This window comes from Zonotrichia albicollis, chromosome Z, assembly GCF_047830755.1.
Source record: "Zonotrichia albicollis isolate bZonAlb1 chromosome Z, bZonAlb1.hap1, whole genome shotgun sequence".
Taxonomy (NCBI): Eukaryota; Metazoa; Chordata; class Aves; order Passeriformes; family Passerellidae; genus Zonotrichia; species Zonotrichia albicollis.
In genome coordinates this window covers 39,335,697-39,356,918 of record NC_133860.1, presented here as the reverse complement: position 1 = coordinate 39,356,918, position 21,222 = coordinate 39,335,697, and the positions used below count along the sequence as shown (strand labels likewise).

Genomic DNA, 21,222 nt, shown 5'->3' with positions numbered 1-21,222 from the left:
GAGTCTGATATTGTAGTTATTCAAATAATTGAATTTACAGTCTGCAGGCTGATTTGGTTCAGTTATTTGGTTAGCAGTGCACTCTTCAAACACAAGTTCAATGTTGAAATATGCTTTTTAAACCTAAAATCCTAAGTACTATTCAAGTCATAATAATTAGACCTGCCATTTCTCTGGGTGGCTGGTGGTTAGCAATCACAAGTTGCACATGTATGTATACTTGAACATTTTTCTGTGGAAGAGGGAATTATATGAGAGCATTCTTGAAAGGGGTATCACATTGAAAGCATGAACAAAGTGTTTTGTACTCTGCTAATTGACATTAATGTAATTAATGTAATTAATTCCAGTAAAGACTGAAATAAGCATACTAGGCCTTACTAGGATGGAGTTAATTTTTTTCATAGCAGTCCCTGTTGTACTGTGCTTCAGATTTGTGACCAAAACAGTGCTGGGAAGGCACCGATGTGCTTGCACATTGCTGCGCAGTCCTTGCACAGCACCAAGACCATCTTTGTTTCACACTCTTGCTTCCTCTCAGGGAGTGGACTCAGGCAAGAAGCTGGGAGGGGCACGGGCAGAACTGTTGACCCCAGCTGACCAGAGGGACCTTGCATGCTGCATAACATTGTGCTTGGCAGCAAGGCTGGCAGTGGTGGTAGTAAGTGGTGGAGCTGCTCCAAGCAACCATTGCTCCGAAGCTGAATGGACATAGTGGGAGGTGGTGAGCAATTGCCTTTGCTTGACTTGAGGGGTTTTGTTGCCTTTTTTTTTTTTTTCTTTTTGCCTCTACCTTCCCCTCTCCCCTCCCACCTTTAAACTGTCTCTTTTCTTAACAGCCACAAGTTGTATTTGCTTTTTCCTTTCCGGTTCTCTCCCATATCCCACTGCCCAATGTATAATTCAAATGTTATATTTAATTATTTGTGTATTTTTATGTACTTTTCTGTTCAACATTTCAAGTAATTTCAGGTTGAATTTTGACAGGAAGCGTACTCATGGCACCATGTTTACCCTCTTTTTTGTGGTTCATCTGCTCAGTCTTTTGTGATCGCCATTTTAGCAAATAAAATAGTAACAATTAATTAGTTTACCAGTTTATGTAAGACCTGATGATAGTCATTAGTTGTAACAATGTATTTGAGTCTAGCATGGTAACTATCAAAGGTTTGTGAGGGACACTCACCAGCATTGCTGTTTTGAAGCAGCTAATTAAAGATGAGTCAAATATAAGAAAGCTGATATTGAATTGCATTTAACATTGTTTTATATACATCTTTAGAAAGGATTATTCTTGTTCAGGGACCACTGGAGTACTGTTTTGGAGCTAAATGTATGCTTTAATGGAAAGTGGTTTGTGACCAGAGGGTGTTTTAAGTATGCTTATATATATGAATTTGTTTAAAATAGACAACATATAATTTTTTAATTTTTGAGACAATGATATTTCTTAAGCTTTTTTGTAGCAAACTTTTAAAATTGCCTTATATGAACAATTTTGTGAGTATAGCTATTGGAATAAACAGACTTGTTTTCATTTGCTCTGTTCCTTTGAATTTTAGAAGTGGTTGGTGTTCTGCCCTGTTTTTTTTCCCTAGCTGTAAATAAGTTGACTGCAGCCATTAAGAAAGTCCTCTTCCTGCATCTGCAGATAAAGTTCCTGCTTGCAAGACTAAGCTAAGGCCATAATAGATGCTGGTTCTAAAAAAGCAAAGTCTGCATTTAAACTTGATTTTTATTTCATTTTGCTGAATAATTTCTGTATTAACTTAACTGTAGATTAAGTCACTTTTTTAAAAAGGAAGTGACTTAAGTCACTTTTAAAAAAAATGTAATAGGATCATAGAACAGCTTAGGTGATAAGGGGTGTTAAGGATAATCTAGTTCCACCTCTCCAGCCCATAGGTGGGGACACCTTCCACTAGACCAGGTTGCCCAGAGCTCCATCCAGCCTGGCCTTGAACACTTCTGGGGATGGGGCATGCACGACTCTCTTGGGCAACCTATTTTGGTGTCTCACCACCCTCACAGTAAAGAATTCCTTCACAATATCTAATCTAAACCCACTCTCGTTCAGCTTGAATCCATGCCCCTATTCCTACACGTCACTACATGCTCTTGTAAAAAGTCTCTCTCTTTCTTGTAGGTTCCCTTCAGGTACTGGAAGGCCACAATTAGGCCACCCTGAAACCTTCTCTTTTCCAGGCTGAAAAACCCCAATTCTCTCAGCCTGTCCTCACAGGAGCGGTGCTCCATCCCTCTGATCTCTCTGTGGCCTCCTCTGGACTCCCTCCAGCAGGTCCCTGTCCCTCCTGTGCTGTGCCCCCAGAGCTGACGCAGCCCTGCAGGTGGGGTCTCAGCAGAGCAGAGCAGAGGGAATCCCCTCCCTGCCCTGCTGCCCACCCTGCTCTGGATGCAGCCCAGGACACGTGTGGCTCTCTGGGCTGGCAGTGCCCATGGCTGGGGCATGTCCAGCCTCTCAGCCACCAGCACCCCCAATTCCTTCTGGGCAGGGCTGCTGGGATCTGTTCATGCCCAGCCTGTGCTGGTACCAGGGCTGCTCTGACCCACGGGCACCACCTTGCCCTTAGTCTTGTTAAACCTCATGAGATTCCCATGGGCCCTCTTCTAGAGCTTGTCCAGGTCTTTTTGGATGGCATGTCATCCTTCAGCTGTGTCAACTGCACCACTCAGCTTGGGGTCATTTGCAGATTTGTTGAGTGTGCACTCAATCTGTCTACGTCTTTAATGAAGATATTAAATAATACTGGTCCCAGTACAGATCTTTGAGGGACACTTGTCACTGATGTCCTCAATCACCTGCCTGTCCTCCATGTGCCTTAGCACAGCTGCTGGGAGGATCTGTTCCATCATCTTCCCAGGCGCAGAAGCAAGGCTGACAAGTCAGTAGTTCCCAGGGTTCTCCTTTCTGCCCTTCTTAAAAATGGCTACTGTGTTTCCCCTTTTCCAGTCACCTGGGACTTGCCCTGAGCACCATGATGTTTCAAATGTCATGGAGGGTGGCTCGGCACCTACATCAGGCAATTACCCCAAGACTCTGGGATGCATCTTGTCAGGTCCAACAGACTTAAGAAAATTTCAGTCTCTCAGGTGGTCATGAATCTGATCTTCTCTTACAGTGGGTAGTACTTTGTTCTTTCAGTTCTTTTCCTGTCAACTATACACTTCAGTGGTGTAGGAAGAGAGGTGCCTGTGAAGACTAAGGCAAAAATGTTGAGTACCTCAACCTTCTCTTCCTTCATTGTTACCAGTTTTCCATTGTTACCAGCTGCATTTTTGGGGGTGAACTTCTTTAACCTTCCTTTTCTGCTTAACATACCTGTAGAAGCCATTATTGTTATCCTTTGCGTTGCATGTAAAGGTTTTAAGTGTATCTCTCTTCAAAGGGAATATGAAGGTAAATATATGTAACTATATATTTATTTTCTCTACAGTCTTTATCAACTCCAGTTTTTTTTTTTCTAATGTTGAACTAGACTGTTCGAAATAAGAAAATATCTATATATATCTATATATCTAAACATCATAGTTATAAAATAAGTAAATACTTACATATATAAGTATATATGTAGCTCTTTTTTATGTTTGGTGTACATATAGAATATGGTACATTTATGTAAATATGTAACTAACAGTATTGAATAAATGGATTTACTGATTTTCAAGAAAACCTACCTTTTATCCATTGTTATATTCTGAAAAAGCAAAAATTTTAAGGTGCAGAAACAATAGAACCAGGCATCACATGGAATAAGTACAGGATTTTTCAGACTAAGTTGGTGTGGTCCATTGTGGTGGGCTCTTCTGCAGAACAAAGCCTCCCTGTCAGTAGCACAGAGAAATGTTTAATTTTTTTCTCAAGCTAAATTGTTTTCTCAAGCTAAATCTTGAGCAGTCTTTTTTGCTGTATAATTACTTGAGGTAGAAAAAAGTTAAACTTTTTTCTTAATTTTACTAGTTCAAGTAGAAGCTGAATCAGAAGTGCTTTTGGCATTATGGGACCCTGTTTCTTCAGCTTCATTTTTGTGAAATGCTTTCTCTGTTCTTGATGGGGTTGGGTGTACTTCTGTTTAGGGAAGTCCAAGGGTTACCGGAAGTTGTTTTCTTCTGTTGTGCTTTTCAGGTGTATAGGCTGGAGTCCATGCCTGGTCAACATAGCAGGATAGAGGTTTTTTCCCTTCTCTCATGAGAGCTTTTTTTCCTTATAAATCAAATATGTGACAGATGGAATTTCTGTTAACACTGTGTTAATCTAGGTTTATAAGAAGCTCAGAATTAAATTATGTTAGTTTGGGAGATAAAGAGGTAGATGATTACAGACTTTTTTTAATGAAAACAAACCTTTTTTACTTTGAAACAAAATCTGACTTTTATATGGTATGATGATATGGGTGTCACCTTTTTGATTATATTCATGTGCACAGATTTACACAACTGTTTCCTCTTCTAGGATCCTTCTGTTACACAAGTGACAAGAAACGTTCCTCCAGGGCTTGATGAGTACAATCCATTCTCTGATTCAAGAACAGTAAGCATGTTTATTTCCTAACCATGCTGTTAATCTTTCATTTGTGAGGTTTTCTTTTCAGAATTGGGACTGATGTTGCAGAATGGGCTGGCTACAGGTGGTGGAAGATGTGGAAGAATAGATAGTTACTTTAAGTATTTGGAGGATGCATTGGCAAGGTTGATTTCACAGAGCTTTGACTTGTTAAGGAAGATTGGCCCTCTGAAAGAAGACCAAAACAGAACTGTGTTTTTTTTCCTGTTTTTAGTAATTTCTGATAGTTTTACTAAATTATTTTTCCTGGTTTTACAGACTTCTGATAGCCAGTCCTTGTGGTTTTATACATTTCACTAGCTTTGGAGCTCATGAGTGTGGCACACTTACCCAGCGTTTTGCTTTTGATTTTTGTTTCACTTAATGAAAATGCTGTTCAGAATAAGGAAAACATTGTGTTTAAATAATCGTCCACAGGCTTTGTATAGTGGTGCAGTAGTGAAAGGAAAAAATTATGTCAGAGAAACAGTTGCTTTATGCCTCTAGTTTATATTGTTTCAATGTACCTTGTGCTTTTCTTTTCTATTGTGGGGAGGAATACAAGAAATAGGATAGTAAATTCATACTGTAACCGCATTTTTCAATGCTGCTTTTGACAGTGAAGATCTTGTGCAAGATTATTAAAGTATGTGGTTAGTTATTGTCTGTCAGTATAATTCATAAATATTTAATACCATATTTTTAAAATCCAGTCTTACTTTTTATGACAAATCTGGTAGTACTGTTAGGGAGTGTTCATATTTGAGTATTTGCAATGCCATGGATGGAGCAACAGAATTCACTTGTGAGAGAGAAGGAGCTTATGTTAATTGATATAAACCAGCATTTTAACAAAGTTGCATAGGAAATGCAAATGTGGTGGTAAAGTGGTTTAACAAGATTTGATGGTGAGGTGCATTTGATTACTGCCCAGAGGACACGGTCAGAAAAAACTTTCAGGAAGGCCTTCCTGTTTAGTCATGAGGTTCAGAAAGGGCCCCACTGCTTTCTGGACTCCTTTCTGAGGGCCGGGGGGTTTGGTATGTATGGATCCAGACCTAGTCCCAGATTTTGTCCGTGATATATGTCTAAAGGACTACATGTGCACAATCAGCCCTTTCTATCATTTAGCTAAGATTTCAAAGTTTAGTGTCAGTTACTGAAAATCTGTTGTGGCAAGAATTTATCTGCCTTGAGAAGCAATGCGGAGGTGTGTCCCTATTTAAGGGGAGGTCCTGGTGTGCAGCCCATTGCTGTATTGGAGAGCTCAAGGGGCCCTGGGCTGTGCACTGCTTATGAAGTAAGGGGATTGATTTGTGGTCATATTTGGATACCAATTGCAGAAGTTAGCTTCTTCTAAACTTGGCTTGAGTCAAATCTTTGTTAGCAAGATGTTTAGCTGGGTGCATTGCTCAGATCAGCTCTTGGGTACTGTTATCTGTTTCCCCCAAGACTTTCTTAAGAGCTAGTTGTAGTTTTCACAACCAGATGGATCCACTGCAACTGTCGCTGGTGATAACTTGAGTAAGGTTGTGGGAAATAATGGGAGCAGGGAGAGCAGACTCGCATAGCAATGAAACAGTAAGATCTCATACAGTTTTAAAAGTCTGTGTGGAGGAAGCTTGGTTTTGGGTATGCCTTGGATCAGCTGTTTAAGGCAGAATATTTACAGCTAGCAACAATGTTAAGTAAGTCTCCAAAATTATTTTCTCCTAGGTCACAATATCAGGAATTATGTTAGATTTTGTTTTATCAAGCTTGAAGACTTTTGAAATTACTTTCTATTGACCAGGAAAGATCTACAAGAAGGTAGATCTTGTTTTACAAAAATATAATCTCAAGCTACTCTGACTTCTCTTATTATTTCTGTATTTGTTTTAACATGCAGCTTTGTGGGAAAAGGAGAGCTGAAGCATATGGCTAAGAGTATCTGGCTTTGAACAGTCAGATGTGCTTGGATAGAAAATTCTGATTGCTCATTAGAGATGTTACTCAAAAAGCTGGGCTGATGAAAGAAATCTAAGTCAATGGTCAGATCTACAATGCACTGTGATTCAGTTAATTGGGATAAAATCATTAGTGAAGTTGAATTTTCTGTTGTTGTTTCAAGAGATGTATTTCTGTGAACTTTTTTTGTCCAGCAAATTCCTGGGTAGCTCCCTATCCTTCCATCTTGTGTCTAAACACAGCAGAAAATACAGAATTCTGTAAGAAATGAAACATCATCTGCTCCTAACTTATTCTGGAATTTTTAACCTGTCCCAAATAAATAAACTTCACCTGTATGAGGAATCAATTCAAGAGAGAATGTCTTTTGAACACCTATCTCCAGTCAGCTGTTGAAAACAAGTTTAGTTAGATGACTTTTTTAAACTGTGTTCTGATTGTTTTGAAACTGACAATTGCTGAAACCTTAGGCTGCAAACTACAAACTTTCACTTTGAGAAGTTGAACTATTCTTTAAGTGTTACTTAATTTTGTGAAGGGAGCCTCTAAGACAAATCCAGGCTGAATGATTAAGAAGCTGCAATTGAAGCTGCAAGTCTGTCCAGATAAATACAGCGACACATAAAGAATTCCATAAACAACTAGTAGGCCCCACATCAAAAATCATATGGGACCAAAAGGCATATGCAGAGCACATAAAGAATGTGTGGAGAATGAGGTCATAGGTTGTGAGGGTATAGAAGCCCAGGGACTTCTTTGTTCTAGGTTTCTCTCAAGGTACAGCCAGCTTAAGCTGTCTTTCAGGTACTGAAATGTTCTATAAGGTATTCCCAGAGCCTTTTCTTCTCCAGGCTGAACAAACCCAGCTTTCAGCCTGTCCTCACAGGAGAGGTGCCCCTGACCCTCTTGGTGTCCTTCCTCTGAATTCACTATGTTTGTGGTATTCTTAGATTGGGGATCCCAGAGCTGGATGCAGTAATCCAGTTGGGGTGTCATGAGAGGACAGAGGAGGAACAGAATTGCTTCCCCTGACATGGACTGCTTCTGGTTAAGCTTCTATGGATGCAGCCCAGGGTGTGAGCGCAATGCTAGAGCTTGAGAGTATACTGATGCATACTTCAGTGCTCCTCACTTCTATGAAAAGCCCAGACTGTGTAGCTATGTTTTGCAGAGCTTTTTGTTGAGCGTTATTTTGGGAGCTAAATGATTTTCCAAGGGATTTAAATGCTTCTGTTTGTTTCATTGTAAGTAGCTGTGGTATTCTTTTTGCTTCTCAGCTTTGATTAGGGTTATAAAAATAAGTACTTTAGTTTGGAAGGAAGACTTAGATCAAACTGAGTTTAAAAAGCACAATGGTAATTTTTTAAAGAGTCATATTTTAAGAGTTCAAGAGCAAGCAATTTTAAAGTATTGTTATTCAAGAAAGTGAGTCAGAAGGCCATGTTGGCTGAGCAGGGATCTTTTTCTAGAACTTAAATAAAAATGGGAGATGTTTAGACATTTAAAAACAAGGACAGATGACACAAGAGGGTTTGTTTGCCACTGCAGGGAGGAGATTTGTGTGGTTAAAGCTTGATGAGCATCCAAGCTGGGCAGCACTGTGGTAGATGACAAAATGACCTTTTAAAAAAGTCAACAGCAAAAGGATGTTCAGAGATAATACTGGTCTATTACTTGATGAGGTCAGTCACTTCACCGTTAGGGGTGTGGACAGAGCAGAGATGTTTAGTGCCTTTTTTACCTCTTTTTTACCTCTACCACTGATGGGCCCAGGGACTCTTGTAGTGTTGTGACTTGAAGGCTTTGTAAACTCTGAAGGTGTTCAAGATTTACTGTTCCCCCTGAATGCATGTAAGTCAATGGGGCCTGATGCAATTCATCCCACTGTACTGACGGAGGTAGCTGATCACTATCGTGGGTCCTCTCCACGTTAATTTTCAGTGGTCATGGGAGTCAGGAAAAGTACTAGTTGACTGGAAGCTGGCAAATGTTGTCCCAGTTTTCAGTAAGACGAAGAGGGAAGACTTTGGTAATTCCAGGCCAAGAAGTTTCACTCCAGTGCCTGGTGAAATTATGGAGAAGGGTATTCTGTGAGCAAGAGACAAACACTTTAGAGACAATACAGTCATTAGTCAGAGCCAGAACTGGTCCCTGAGGGGAGGGTCCTGCTTAAACAACTTAAGCTGGGAGTTGGACTCCATGATCCTTATAGATCCCTTTCAATTTGAAATTATCTATGATCATGATGCTGTCTTCACTAGGTTCTTTGTCTATTGTAGATAATTTATAATACTTGTGCCTATTGTACATTGCTGTGGTCTTTGAATAGTAACCTGGGAAAATACATTAAAGCTGTATTGAACTTCTAGCATTTCTTATGAAGCTAAGTAAGTATGACAACATGGTAGTATCAAAAATATGTACTTTTTTCTGTGCTTAATGAAAGAAATACTACTGTATTTCAGCAACAGTCTGTATCCTCTGAATACAATGGCTGAAATGTATATTTTGCTGTGATTATATTCTTAACACATGTATTAACCTAGGAGAAATTCTGGAGCGATACCTAGCAAAAATTGGTGAAATAATAAAGTAATAGATTATGGATCTTGAATTTGAAAGTTTCATATGTTACATTACTTCTCTCGTTAGCTGGGTGATATAAGCCTTTGTTAGGTAGAAGGCTCTGGAAGACATTATTAATAAATTACATTGTGTTTCAGAGTAAGAACAGATGACTCTTAAATGCTGCAATCCTCTGAAACAGTCACTGGTTGTATTAATATTCATGTCTGAACAGAATTAAAATTCCATTTACTTTTACTGAATTCCTTAAAATTCTTTGTGTGTTTATTGAAAGAAATACAAGATAACATGCACTACGGAACTCAGTTGATGTCTTTTTTTCTAAAGATTATAAATATTGAAAGCAGCATATTGAGATTTCAGTTTATTTCAGTAGCACTTCCTTTAAAACATTTAAATTGGTTCTTACATATATAATGAAAATAAGTTTATTAGAATAGGAAAATATTTCTCTATAATTGTCTTTTGTTTTCTTAGCCTCCACCAGGAAATGTGAAAATGCCGAATGTACCCAGTACCCAGCCAGCAATAATGAAACCAACAGAAGAACCATCTTCCTACACACAAATAGCAAAGGTTTGTTCTGCAACTTTTAAGCACTAGGTTCCTTTTAATAATAATTATTTAAATATGCTTCCGGAATAATGTATTTTATAAGTAAGTATTGCTTTCCAAATTAAAATTAATACTGCCTTTAAGTAATTGGTAATATGTGAATTTGTGTTATATTGGTTCAGTCTTCATAAGTGGAGATGCTTAATTATAGTGAAAAGACTTGGAATATTTATGCCATCTTCATACTTTTTGTCAATATCTGGTGATATTTGTTTTGTTCAGGAGCATGCCTTGGCCCAGGCAGAACTGCTAAAGCGTCAGGAAGAACTGGAAAGAAAAGCAGCTGAGCTAGATCGCAGAGAAAGGGAAATGCAGAGTCTCAATCAGCAAGGGGGTATGCATGAAAAAATATACTTTAAATTTCTGAAATGTCACTTTTCCTTAGAAACTTTTAATTTTAAATGACATTGTGAAGCAGATTGAAGAGGGATTTTTGTAATGTCTTCAGGAAAAGGAAGTTTATCTCCCTTAAGAAGATGAATGCAGTGAATAAACTGTGCTGTCCTTTCAGATTTTCAGTGAAAAAAATTAAATGTGGCCTCTGTAGCATGTTATTCTCTTTTATCCATTATTCTCATCTATTTTTATTCTAGATTAGTATCTGAGTAACACTACTGAAAAAAATGGAGCATTTTGAGATGAAGTAAAACCAACTTCTTGAAGTAACATTTATGATTTCTCATTTATCTATTTACACCTGCATGAGAACTCTTCTGGTTTGAAACATTTAATTTCTTTTGCTGTGTTAGAAACATAATATTCTACACAAATACCAGAAATATCTATTATATTATTAAACTTTTATAAAATTTTTTGTATGCCACGAACTCTGTGCTGTGCAAAATCAACCATTTTTTACAGCAATTTCACATGTGTGAGGAGATTTACATCCTCTTAACTGAAGATGTTTTTCTACAATTACATTTGTGGGAATATTCCATTTCAAAAGAACCCCAAAACCCAACAAAGCAAACCATTGTATGAAAGGTTGACTTTATCTGGTCATTTCACTTTTATCTACAGTTCTGTTTTACTTTCACACACACTGGTCTTTTTTGAATATGCAGTGTTACAATTCCAAATTGCTTAATTCCTTAGTAATTCAAGTTGTCAGGAGATTTTGTAGAATAGAAAAAAATATTTTCAGTTGGAAGGGACATACAATGAATCACAGAATAGTAATTGAAATTGAATTGGAAGGGGACTCTGGAGGTAATCTCTTCCAAGGCAGCGTCACCTGGAACAGGTGATACAGGAACAGGAATACATCCAGGTGGGTTTTGACAGTCTCCAGACAGGGACACTCCACAAAGCTCTCAATGTAAAGCACTCTTAATGTAAAGACGTTCTTCCTCATGTTAAGTGAAACTTCTTGTGTTTTAGTTTATTGCTATTGCTTCTTGTCCAGTGTCTGGGCACCCCTGAAAAGTCTGGCACCATCCTCTTGGCACTCACCTCTGAGACATTTATATGCATTGATGAGATCCCCTCTCAGTCTTCTCCTCTCTAGACTAAACAGGCCCAGCTCTCCCAGTCTCTCCTCGTTAAGAGAGGTGCTCCAGACCCCTCATCATCTTTGTGCCCCTTCAATGGACCCTCTCCAAGAGCTCCTTGTCTCTCTGGTACTGAGGAGCCCAGAGCTGGACACAGCACTCCAGATGTGGCCTCACCAGGGCCCAGTAGAGGGGGAGGATCAGCTCCTTTGACCTGCTGGCCACGCTCTTCCCAGTGCAGCCCAGGATCCCACTGGGCCTCCTGGCCACAGAGGCACACTGCTGGCTCATTGTCACCTTGTGGTCCACCAAGACTCCCAGGTCCTTCTCTGCAGAGCTGCCCTTCAGTGGGGCAGCCCCAGCCTGTGCTGCTCCTTGGGGTTATTCCTCCCCAGCTGCAGGACCCTGCACTTGCCCTTGTTGAACCTCGTTGGGTTCTCTATGTCCAACTCTCCAGCCCAGCCAGGCCCAGCCCAAAGGCAGCAGAGCCTTCAGGTGTATCAGCCATCCCCAGTTTGGATCAGCAGCAAACCTGCTGAGGGTACCTTGGATCCCTTCACCCAGGCCAGTGATAAACAAGCTGAGTGAGACTGGGCCCAGTGTTGATGCCTGGGGAACACCACTGACTACAGGCCTCCAGCTGGATTCTGCTGCCCTGATCCTGACCCTGTGAGCTCTGCCATTCTGCCAGTCCTTGGTCCACCCCACTGCCATTTATCTAAACCACGCTTCCTGTGCTTACCTATGAGGATGTTATGGGAGATGGTGTCCAAAGCCTTGCTGAAGTGGAGGCAGACAACAACCACTGCTCTCCCCTCACCTAGCCATCCTGCCCTGCCATCACAGGAGGCTGTCAGACTGGTCAAGCATGATTTCCCCCTAGGAAATTCCTGCTGACTGCTCCTGATAACCTTCTTTTCTTCTGCACGCTTGGTGCTGACCTCCAGAATGTTCTGTTCCATCACCTTTCCAGGGCTGGAGGTGAGGCTGACTGGCCAGTAGTTTCCTGGATCCCCCTCCTTCTTGCCGGTTTTGAAGATGGGAGTAACATTGACTTTCCTTCAGTCATCAGGCCCTGTTCCTATTTCCTGTGATTTTTCAAAGATGGTGGGGAGTTGGCTTAACTACAGCATCTGCCAGCTCCCCCAGCACCTGTGGGTGCATCTTACCAGGGCCTGGAGTTGTGGCTTGGGAGGAAAAAAATGGCAGCTGGCCCTTTTGTCTCAGGGAAGGGAAAAAAGGAGTTCACACCACAACTCAGGCAAAACAAATGGGGATCTTTTGAAGCTTCTGGCATTGTTGTCCTTCTCACACCAGATGAAGCTAGTGGATTTTGGTGTCCTTTCTCTTGTTGGCTCAGCCTTTTTTCCTGAAGTCTGTGGCTCAGAGTAGCCCCTTGCTGGTCCACCATCTCAGCAGCTTCGATCTCCAACCAAAAATGCAGCAGAAACAGTTCAGTAAAAAAACCTGAACACAGCTGAAGGGATTCTTGCTGGACCCTCCAGGCCAGGCGCAAGAAAGAAAAAAAAAGTGCTTAAGCTAGCAAAAACTAATCTAGTGAAAGCAAGAATGTGATGTCCTGGCCTGTACCACAGCTGCACCCTCCAGAGAGAGGCTTTGAATAAAACCCATGCAGGGGAACAAGGCAGATGATTAGGGAATAGAGTATCATTGAAAAAATCACCCAAAGGCAATTGTCGCAACACATCTTTTGTCATTGGCTCATTTACCACATGCATTAAAAAATTGTCTTCAGTGATCTTCAGGAATTTCCTGGACTATGTGTGCTGGGCCAGCCATGTTGTCCTACAAATATCAGAATTGTTGAAGTCCCCAGGAAAATTGGGGCCTATGATGGTGAGGCTATTGCCAACTGCCCATAGAAAGCCTCATCAACTTCCTCCTGCTCATCAGATGGCCTACAAGTGAGCACCCACAGCAGTATCAGCCATATTAACCTGTCCCTTAATTCTCATCCATAAACTGTCAACTCATTTGTCTGCCCCTGAATAGAGCTTGATACATTTCAGTTGCTTTCTTTTCTGAAGAACAACTCCACCACCTTGTCTCTCTGACCTGTCCTTTCTAAAAAATCCACAACCATGTGTGAAATTATTCCAGTCATGTGAGCTATCCTACCATATCTCTAATTGCAATGAGGTGATGGCCTTGCAACTACACATAAAATTCCAGTTATTGTTTATTCCCCATGCTGCTGGTTGTGTACAGGCAACTTCAGACAGGTAATCCAGATTCCCTAGATAGAGTGTAACAGGATTCATTGTAACCATGAACACCCGTGATGTTGTTAGCCCTGTGATTCTCATCTAGTCAAGGAATATCTGTTGATGCACTGCCTTATCCCTAGAAGGAAACAATAGAATGATCATAGCCACTTTGGACCCTACCCTTGAGTCCTGTAGTCTAAAATCCATCTCACCAAATTGGCCAGTATGCTGCCAAAGGTTCTCTTACCCTTTTTTAAGCAGGTGGATCTCATTCCTCCCTAACAGGCCACAATCATTCAAGCAAAACCCATTGTTATAAAAGCCAAAACCTTGATGGTGGCCAGGAAGCCAGATGTTGAGCTGCACAGTGGCTGCTTTTGGCTGTCCCTGTTTCTGTGGCCAGGAAGATATATGAGAAGATGACTTGGGCACTAGTGTTTGTCACATATCTTGCCAGCACTTTATAGTCTTCCATGATCCTGCATATTTTTTGGCTTGTGGTAGCATTTGTACCTATGTGAGAGAGGAATAGTGGGCTGTGGTCCATGCTCTTGACAAGCTGGGCTACCCTCTTGGCAGCATGATGGATCTTTGTCCCTGGTAGGCAGTGTTACCTCTTGGAACTCTCGACTGGGCTGGTAGATTGTGTCTTAGGGAGCCTAAGACAGTCACCCGCCACAATTACTCAGAGTTTCTTTTTACTGTAGTGACTGTGTGCTGCTGGTCAGGATGTTCCTTGTTGGACTTGCTAATGGACATCTAAAACCTTTAAAACATCATATCTGTTCTGGTGTGGATGTTGGAGGATAGAGGTTGGACTTGAGCTCTGTATTTGTGGGTCATCAGGATCTAATCTGTCTCACACTCAGTGATGTCCATTGTAGGTGTATTTGTTTTGAAGCCATTTCTCTATCTCCGTTTCAATCCCTCTAACACTGCCTGCTGCAATTTTGTACCTTCAGCAGCAGTTCATCAAACTATGCACATTTCATGCAGGTACAAGCCTTTTCTTCAGTAGAAATATCCGTGCATCCAGTGCAAACTACCACCTGTACTCATGTTTCTTTCCTTACCAGCTCCCTCAGTGGATGTGTCAGTCAGACTTTTCTGGAGCTGTCTCAGTAGACACACTTGTTTTGATTCTGAGACAAGTGCTCGCCATTATGGCAGATGCTTAGAGCACTTAGCACTTACCTGAGGCATGGACCTACGTGTGCATTGCAGCACCCTCCCTGCTCACCCTACTGCACAAACTGCTGCACCACATCTTTTTGATGCACCATATCCTGGTCACTCATGCTCTCAAAAGCTGATTAAGTCTCCCACACTGCTCCTTGTAATGCTCACTCCATTCCTGACTGGTTAGTGAGAGCTTCTGGGTCCTGAAAGGGCTTTGGGCTGCTGTTCAGGTGTCCCTGAGCTCAAGAAACCTCTGCAGAGCTTGATCTCACCCCCGAAACTTACTTTGGTTGCTGCTGCTGCCCTCCTGACTGACAATGGCTGTATAGTCCCAATTGCCTGTCCACTTCAGTGCCAATAAGTTAAAGCATGTTATTGAGGTCATTGTTCATATGCCTTGAAACACTGACAGGCTGAGGATGTTGACCACTCCTCTAGGAAACCCATTCTAGTATTTGACCATTTTCTTGGTAAAGAAATGCTTGCTGATGTCCATTGTGAACCTAACTGTGGCACAACTTTGAACTATTCTGTGAATTACATTTCTGGATCCCAGGAACATGCACACTAACTTGGACTCTTTTGAAAACACATAGAGCGGTCTTGATTGGAAAGCAGGATCTTTTGGAATTCTCTAGCTATTTGCACTCATTTGCCTTAAGATGCTGGCTGCAGATCTAGGACACTGTTGTCATATGTTGTCTTGATTTACTGCACTGAAAGATCTTCTAGCTGGTATGTCAGCTTGATGCCTTTGACATTCTCAGCTCAGGTTCTGTGCAGCATTGCATTCAACCTAATAAAAGTGTGCTGCCTCCTATTTCAACTAATTAATTTGGTCACATGGTGAATATATCTCTTGCATTCAGAGTTTGAAATGCTATGGCAAAGGTTTGTTGCAGTGATTGTCTCAACTGAGTCTCTGAGTCTGTGCTTGGTATGACTTGTGTTCAGCAGAGTGTAAACTCTAGCCTGCCATGAGATAAGCATTCAGGAAATCCAGGTGTCCGATCCTGTGTCCTTTGCAGTGTCCTCACTCTGTCACACGACTGTATCAAAATACAGTAATGCTGTAGGGCATATTCTTGTTAGAAAAAGGTACTTACAGGCCATTTTAGTAATTGTCTTTCTTGAGACTTCCTGCCTTTTAGGTAAGTTTTGACAGGAAGCCATATTGGAAACTAGAGATACATTGACACTAAGAATATCAGGATTCTGAAAATGAAGAATGCTTTTCAGTCCCCTACCTTTGTGTTCAACAGACTATGTGAGTATGGTGGGACTTTAGGGAAATACTCATTTAAAAGTCAAGGAATTCTCAAAAATTGTTTTTCTGTCCATATCTGTTTTGTGAAAAATTCTCTTACTTTTTAGGAAATGTTAGATGCCTGCTCAGTCTTTTATGTAGATAACTATTTTACTTTCCTTGACCTGGCTATACTTAATTGTATTTAATTTCTAAAGTTTATATTAAGGATAGCTCTTAAAACTCTTGGGTTTTGGTAGCCCTAGTTATCCATCAACTTGAGAAACTTATGCATTAAACACTTCAAACAAGTTCAAACATGTATCTCTTTCAAGTATACAGAGACTGAAACTACATTATAAACACCTTTTTTTTTTCCTTTATTTTCTGTTTTGCAGGTAGAAAAAATAACTGGCCACCTCTCCCTGAGAATTTTCCTGTAGGTCCTTGTTTTTACCAGGATTTTTCAGTAGACATTCCTGTAGAATTCCAGAAGACAGTAAAGATTATGTACTATCTGTGGATGTGTAAGTATTCTCTTTTGAAGAAAAATAAAGTGCCTGTTCAAGCTTGGTAATATATACCTGCTGCTTTGGCTTTTGGAGCATCTGTAGTGAAGAATTATTTTAAATCCAGAAGCCAAATATTGAAGCAAAATTTTATGTTAACTTCAGTTTTAAAAGTATTGAATTACATCATAAAAGCTTCCACAGAAGAAAAGGAGGATTATCCTAGGGCAATTTGGTTCTAATTTATTGCAATTGTCTGGTTTAAGTTTCCCCAGTTATAAAATGAACTTCGACCATTTATTAACTTCGAAATAATTCTACTGGTTTTAAAATCAGCTTATTAGTGTTAATGGACTTTTGAGTTCAAGATGTATGATATCCATTTACTTTAATATACATAATTTTATATAGTTTAATATGGCTTTCATATAGCAAAGGCTTAATATAGTTATAACCTATTTTAAGAAATAGTGTCAATTATCTGAAGAATCAGTCCATGTTAAAGCTATCCTTTGTAGGCAAAGATTGCTCTACGCCATCTTTGTAAGATTAATTTTGCCCTCACTGGGTGTCTGTGTTTTTACGGGTGAAATACTGGGTTAAAGAAGTGTGCAGATGCCATACTTGTTTCTTCTGCCTTCTCCACTGTGATTGATACAAGACTAATAAATACTCTGACTCTGACAAAATTGCAATATTTAGATACTTTGACGCCTTTAATATATTTTCAGCCTTCCTAAGATAATGGGGATTTCAGATGTTTTCTGAACTTTTTTTTTGTAGCTTAAGATGTAGGTAGGAAATCTCCTTAATTTTATACATTACTCTGGTAATCTTATTTCTGTGATTGAACCACGTAATTGGAACACATGAAATGAGCAGGCTGCACTGAATCAAATCAATTCCACTCCATCAATAATCTACTGCTTTCTATACTCATTGCTAGATTGTTAATCTTCAGATAAAGCAACTATAGAGCCTTTGACTGGTCATTCTCATAAAATTGACAGATAATTGAGATGTATATGAAATCTAAGGTGAAATACTCAAAATTTTAGGATGGTTACCAATTCTGGCCATTTACAGGACTGAGTTCTGAAAGTGGATATGCTTCAAATATGAGGTGAAGTTGGGCAGTTAGAATTGGAATATTAATACTCTTCTTAATTTTCCTTTTTATGACAACAAATAAAGAACAATATTATATTATGTTATTTCAAAATACATAGGACCTATGCTTTTATACTGACATGACTGTCTTCTAGGTAGGCTGAGGTTTCAACCAAGTCTTCTTGCATTCTTTGTTCTTTAGCTGTAGTGCTCTCTGATTTACATGCATTACTAAGGAAGGCAGGAATAGGGCATAATAAAGGAAAAAACCCCAAAATCTATTTCACAGTAAAATCCAGAAAGATAAAAAATATTGGGTGTAGAACCTCATCCCTTAGGGTTGGCTGTTGAATTGGGTCTTTTCGTTCCTAGGATTGCATCTATGTGCTTTGGCTAATTTCTCATTGACTGCTTATCCTCTGAGGAGGTATTTATTCCCATGGTAGACCTGCTTCTGCTTGCCTCTTCTTTTTCCTCTTCCAGAACTTCCTATGTCTTGTAAGGTCTAGGGGTTCTATGAACATAATCACATTTGGATAAACTGAGTACTGCGTTCTCAGCACTTTATAAAATAGTCCTTTTCCTTTGTAGTAGCCCTGGGAACAAACTTATTTGGTTAGTTTCTGTATTTCCACCATTAGTATTAGTTTGACATCATCATTCTTGGTTTTTATGTCTCTGAGGAAACTTCTTTACCTATTTAAGATCCATATGCTCTACCTTTTATGAGAAAACAACCCTGTTTGTATCCCTATTTCATTAACTCATCCCTCTTTTCTCCTTTTGTATCAGAAGTCAGAGTTTTCTAATTAATTGATGTGTTTTATCTTTGCACATCTTTTCCCCAGGGGGAGACTTTTTTTTTTCCAAGAGACTGAATGCTCACGTTTTTGTGAACTATAACAATCAATTAGCAATGACTTTTCACAGTTGCCATTGGAATTTTTCTGTTCTATCTTGGCATTGTGGCCATTGGTGCTTTAAGGGCTTACATGTGAAAATGACAGTTTTCCTAGCTAATTAGCACTGTTTAGATCTTTTTGTGCTATTACTGTGTCCAGCGTCAAGTACAATGTCTCTTGGCTTGTGCTAACAGTCAAAAACAGACTCAAAAGCATGTTTTCAAGCTACTTTCCCCACAGGCTGATAGCATGTGCCTAATAAACACCATTTTGATTTTGAAAGAATATTTCTTACTTGAAGTTACAAATGGAAGAGATTATGGTAGAAAAACAATACACTGAGGTGCCAACTTTTTTTCTGTTTCTGTTCAGGAGATTTTAATCTCAACCTTTGTCTGAGGATATGAGAGATGGTGTGTCTGTATACATATCAGTCTGTGTAGATGTTTCTTCTGCCTGTCCCTGAGAACCTCCAATGACAGACACTTCACAAACTCCCTCCAAGCCTGTTCTATGCATTGCTGACTTTTAGAATTAGAAGATGTTTATTAGTATATTAATTTAATTCTCCTCTCCTGTGTTTGATCTTTCATGTTCTATCCACTGTTGCTATGGAAAATACATTTATGCCCATTAGTCATCTCCTTTTGCCTTACTTAGCATATTTCACGCAGCCTTTCCTTGTGGGTGATGTTTTCTCAAGGTTTGACTGGTCGCTGTCATACAAATTCACTGTTAGTCTGCTCCATATTATTATGTGTTTTTTAGTGTGTAGCATCAGGAAATTTTTAAAATGTACCTTCACATTTTAGGTAGCACATGTTTATGTGCTAATCCAAGGGTGTTTAATGGTTATGTTACTGTTTTAGAATCTATTTTTTCCCTATGGAAGATCTTCCTCTTTTTTGTAAGGCATGTTAGCACATCTCTCCCAAGTAAGCAGAACAGACTAAGAACAAAAGCCTAAACAACATCTGAAGCTTCTTGGTATTCCAAGATTATGTGTGATCAAACTTCACTAGCCCAGTCCTCACTTGTGAGTTGCCTTGTGGTTTCAAAACTCTCCATTCTACAGGCATCCCATTTGCCTTCAGGCAGTTCCAATCCAGGGTGACAGTCATGTGTCCTAACGTGGACTTCGGTTTCCTGAAAATATAATCAATGAAATATTACTGAAATTAAGCTTAGTACAAAAATATGGTCTCAAATGGAATAGCAAAATCACCTTAATAATGTACATGCGGAATATCTTCAGTGCAACTTGTGATTTTTTTTTAATTTACAACTCTCTTTCAGACATTTATGGATGATAAAGTGTAGTTAATTAAGACAAGGAATATATCTAAAGGAGAATTCTTCTGTTCAGGGAAGTTTATACCAAAAAAAAGTAAAGTATTAATATTTGTTAAACTAATGTATTTTTCCATTGTTGACTCTTATTCTGGCATGAACACCTTTTTTTTTCAACTTCAGCTGCTTCCACACACAAACTAGGAGAAGACTTTCTTCAATCACACAGGGTACTCTATTGTTACAGCTGTCTATTGTGAGGCTGTCATACAGAAATTGCATGTTGCAGACTTCTGACTAAGCCCTAGGTGATTTCAGCTCCCAGGTGGTCATTATTTTCTAATAGCTTGTATTATGATTTAATTTGCTGAGGCAAGTAGGTGGAAGGTACTTTATAACTGTTACCCTGAACCTACAAACACGTCTGTTCATATAAGAGCTTAAGCTTGCCTACATCCCTTAGTGAAGGGATTGGCTCAAAGCATAAGTGTAAGTGATTCTCTGTATCTTGCAGCAGGCAAGTGAATGGCAAGCACAGTGAAGTGAGAATTGTCAGTCAAGTCTGGTCTCTTCCTTTATTGCTTGCTAATATTTGTTTTGTACTGCTGAGACTGTTACTGCAGTGAAGCCAGACCCCTGTGTTGCTGGTTTCAGTATCAGTAGTGGGTGTGATGCTCCCCCCTTTTCTGCACTGATGGTACTCTTTCAAAACTTGTCCTGTTAATTGCAGTTATTAAAAGAAAGTAATTTTGTAAAGTTCAGTTTCCACCAGAATTTGAATGTTTCTAGTAACATAGGGGTCTCGATGTGTTCCAGTATTGAGTAGAAAAAGAGAGAATACCCCTTTCTTGTAGGTATCAAAGGAAGGCAGGAACTGGGATTTGTATAGTTTCTTTTGCTTTGAGGCAGAAACACACAAATTCAGAAAGGAGTTGGTTTGCCTACCCCTTGGGGCAGTGCTAAGATACATAGGTGCAATAATTGCCTTTTATTTTAAAGAACAAAGTGTTTTGATTCTGGCAACTCTTACTGGAGAATATGATTTATCTGAGGAAATGTTTTCACTTTCATCAGTCTTCCATGCAATGATCTGTGCATCTTGCTTTTAAGAGTTTTTCCCCATTGTGTTGATTTACAGCTCAAGTCATGATTAAGACAACAACAAAGAGTTTCAGGATTCCCTTTTTCAGAATCTTTAGTATCTTGCCTGTTCTGTTAACCTTGCTATCCAGGAGAATGACTAAAATGTTGCTCTGTTGAACTTAAATAAAATAAAATCATTGTTGTCAGCAGCAGTTTGTGCAATTATAAATACCCTACTTTATCTTGATCTGCAAGGAAAGAAATTGTTCTCTGAGGCAGAAAAATCCTTCCTGAATCACTGGTTATTGCTGAACAAAGAGAAAAATTCTTGTTCATCTTTGAAGTCTAGCAGCAGTAAATTCTATGCCAGATAGCATGAAGGTAGTAGTTGTAATGTTTCTTAATATTGCCTTATTCTGTTCTAAGAAGTAAACTTAATTGAAATAAAATGTAAAGTCATAATGCAAATGCAT

General features: G+C 39.5%; 1 protein-coding gene across 1 annotated transcript in view; it reads left to right on the top strand.

The window, feature by feature from the left end:
* The window catches only part of SCAMP1 (secretory carrier membrane protein 1), a 38,315-nt gene that overhangs the window by 7,992 nt on the left and 9,101 nt on the right, over positions 1-21,222 (top strand). The window contains exons 2-5 of the mRNA XM_005492128.3: positions 4,472-4,549; positions 9,572-9,670; positions 9,932-10,043; positions 16,254-16,382. Coding sequence (XP_005492185.1) covers positions 4,472-4,549; positions 9,572-9,670; positions 9,932-10,043; positions 16,254-16,382 — 418 coding nt within the window. The remainder of the gene's footprint in view (positions 1-4,471; positions 4,550-9,571; positions 9,671-9,931; positions 10,044-16,253; positions 16,383-21,222) is intronic.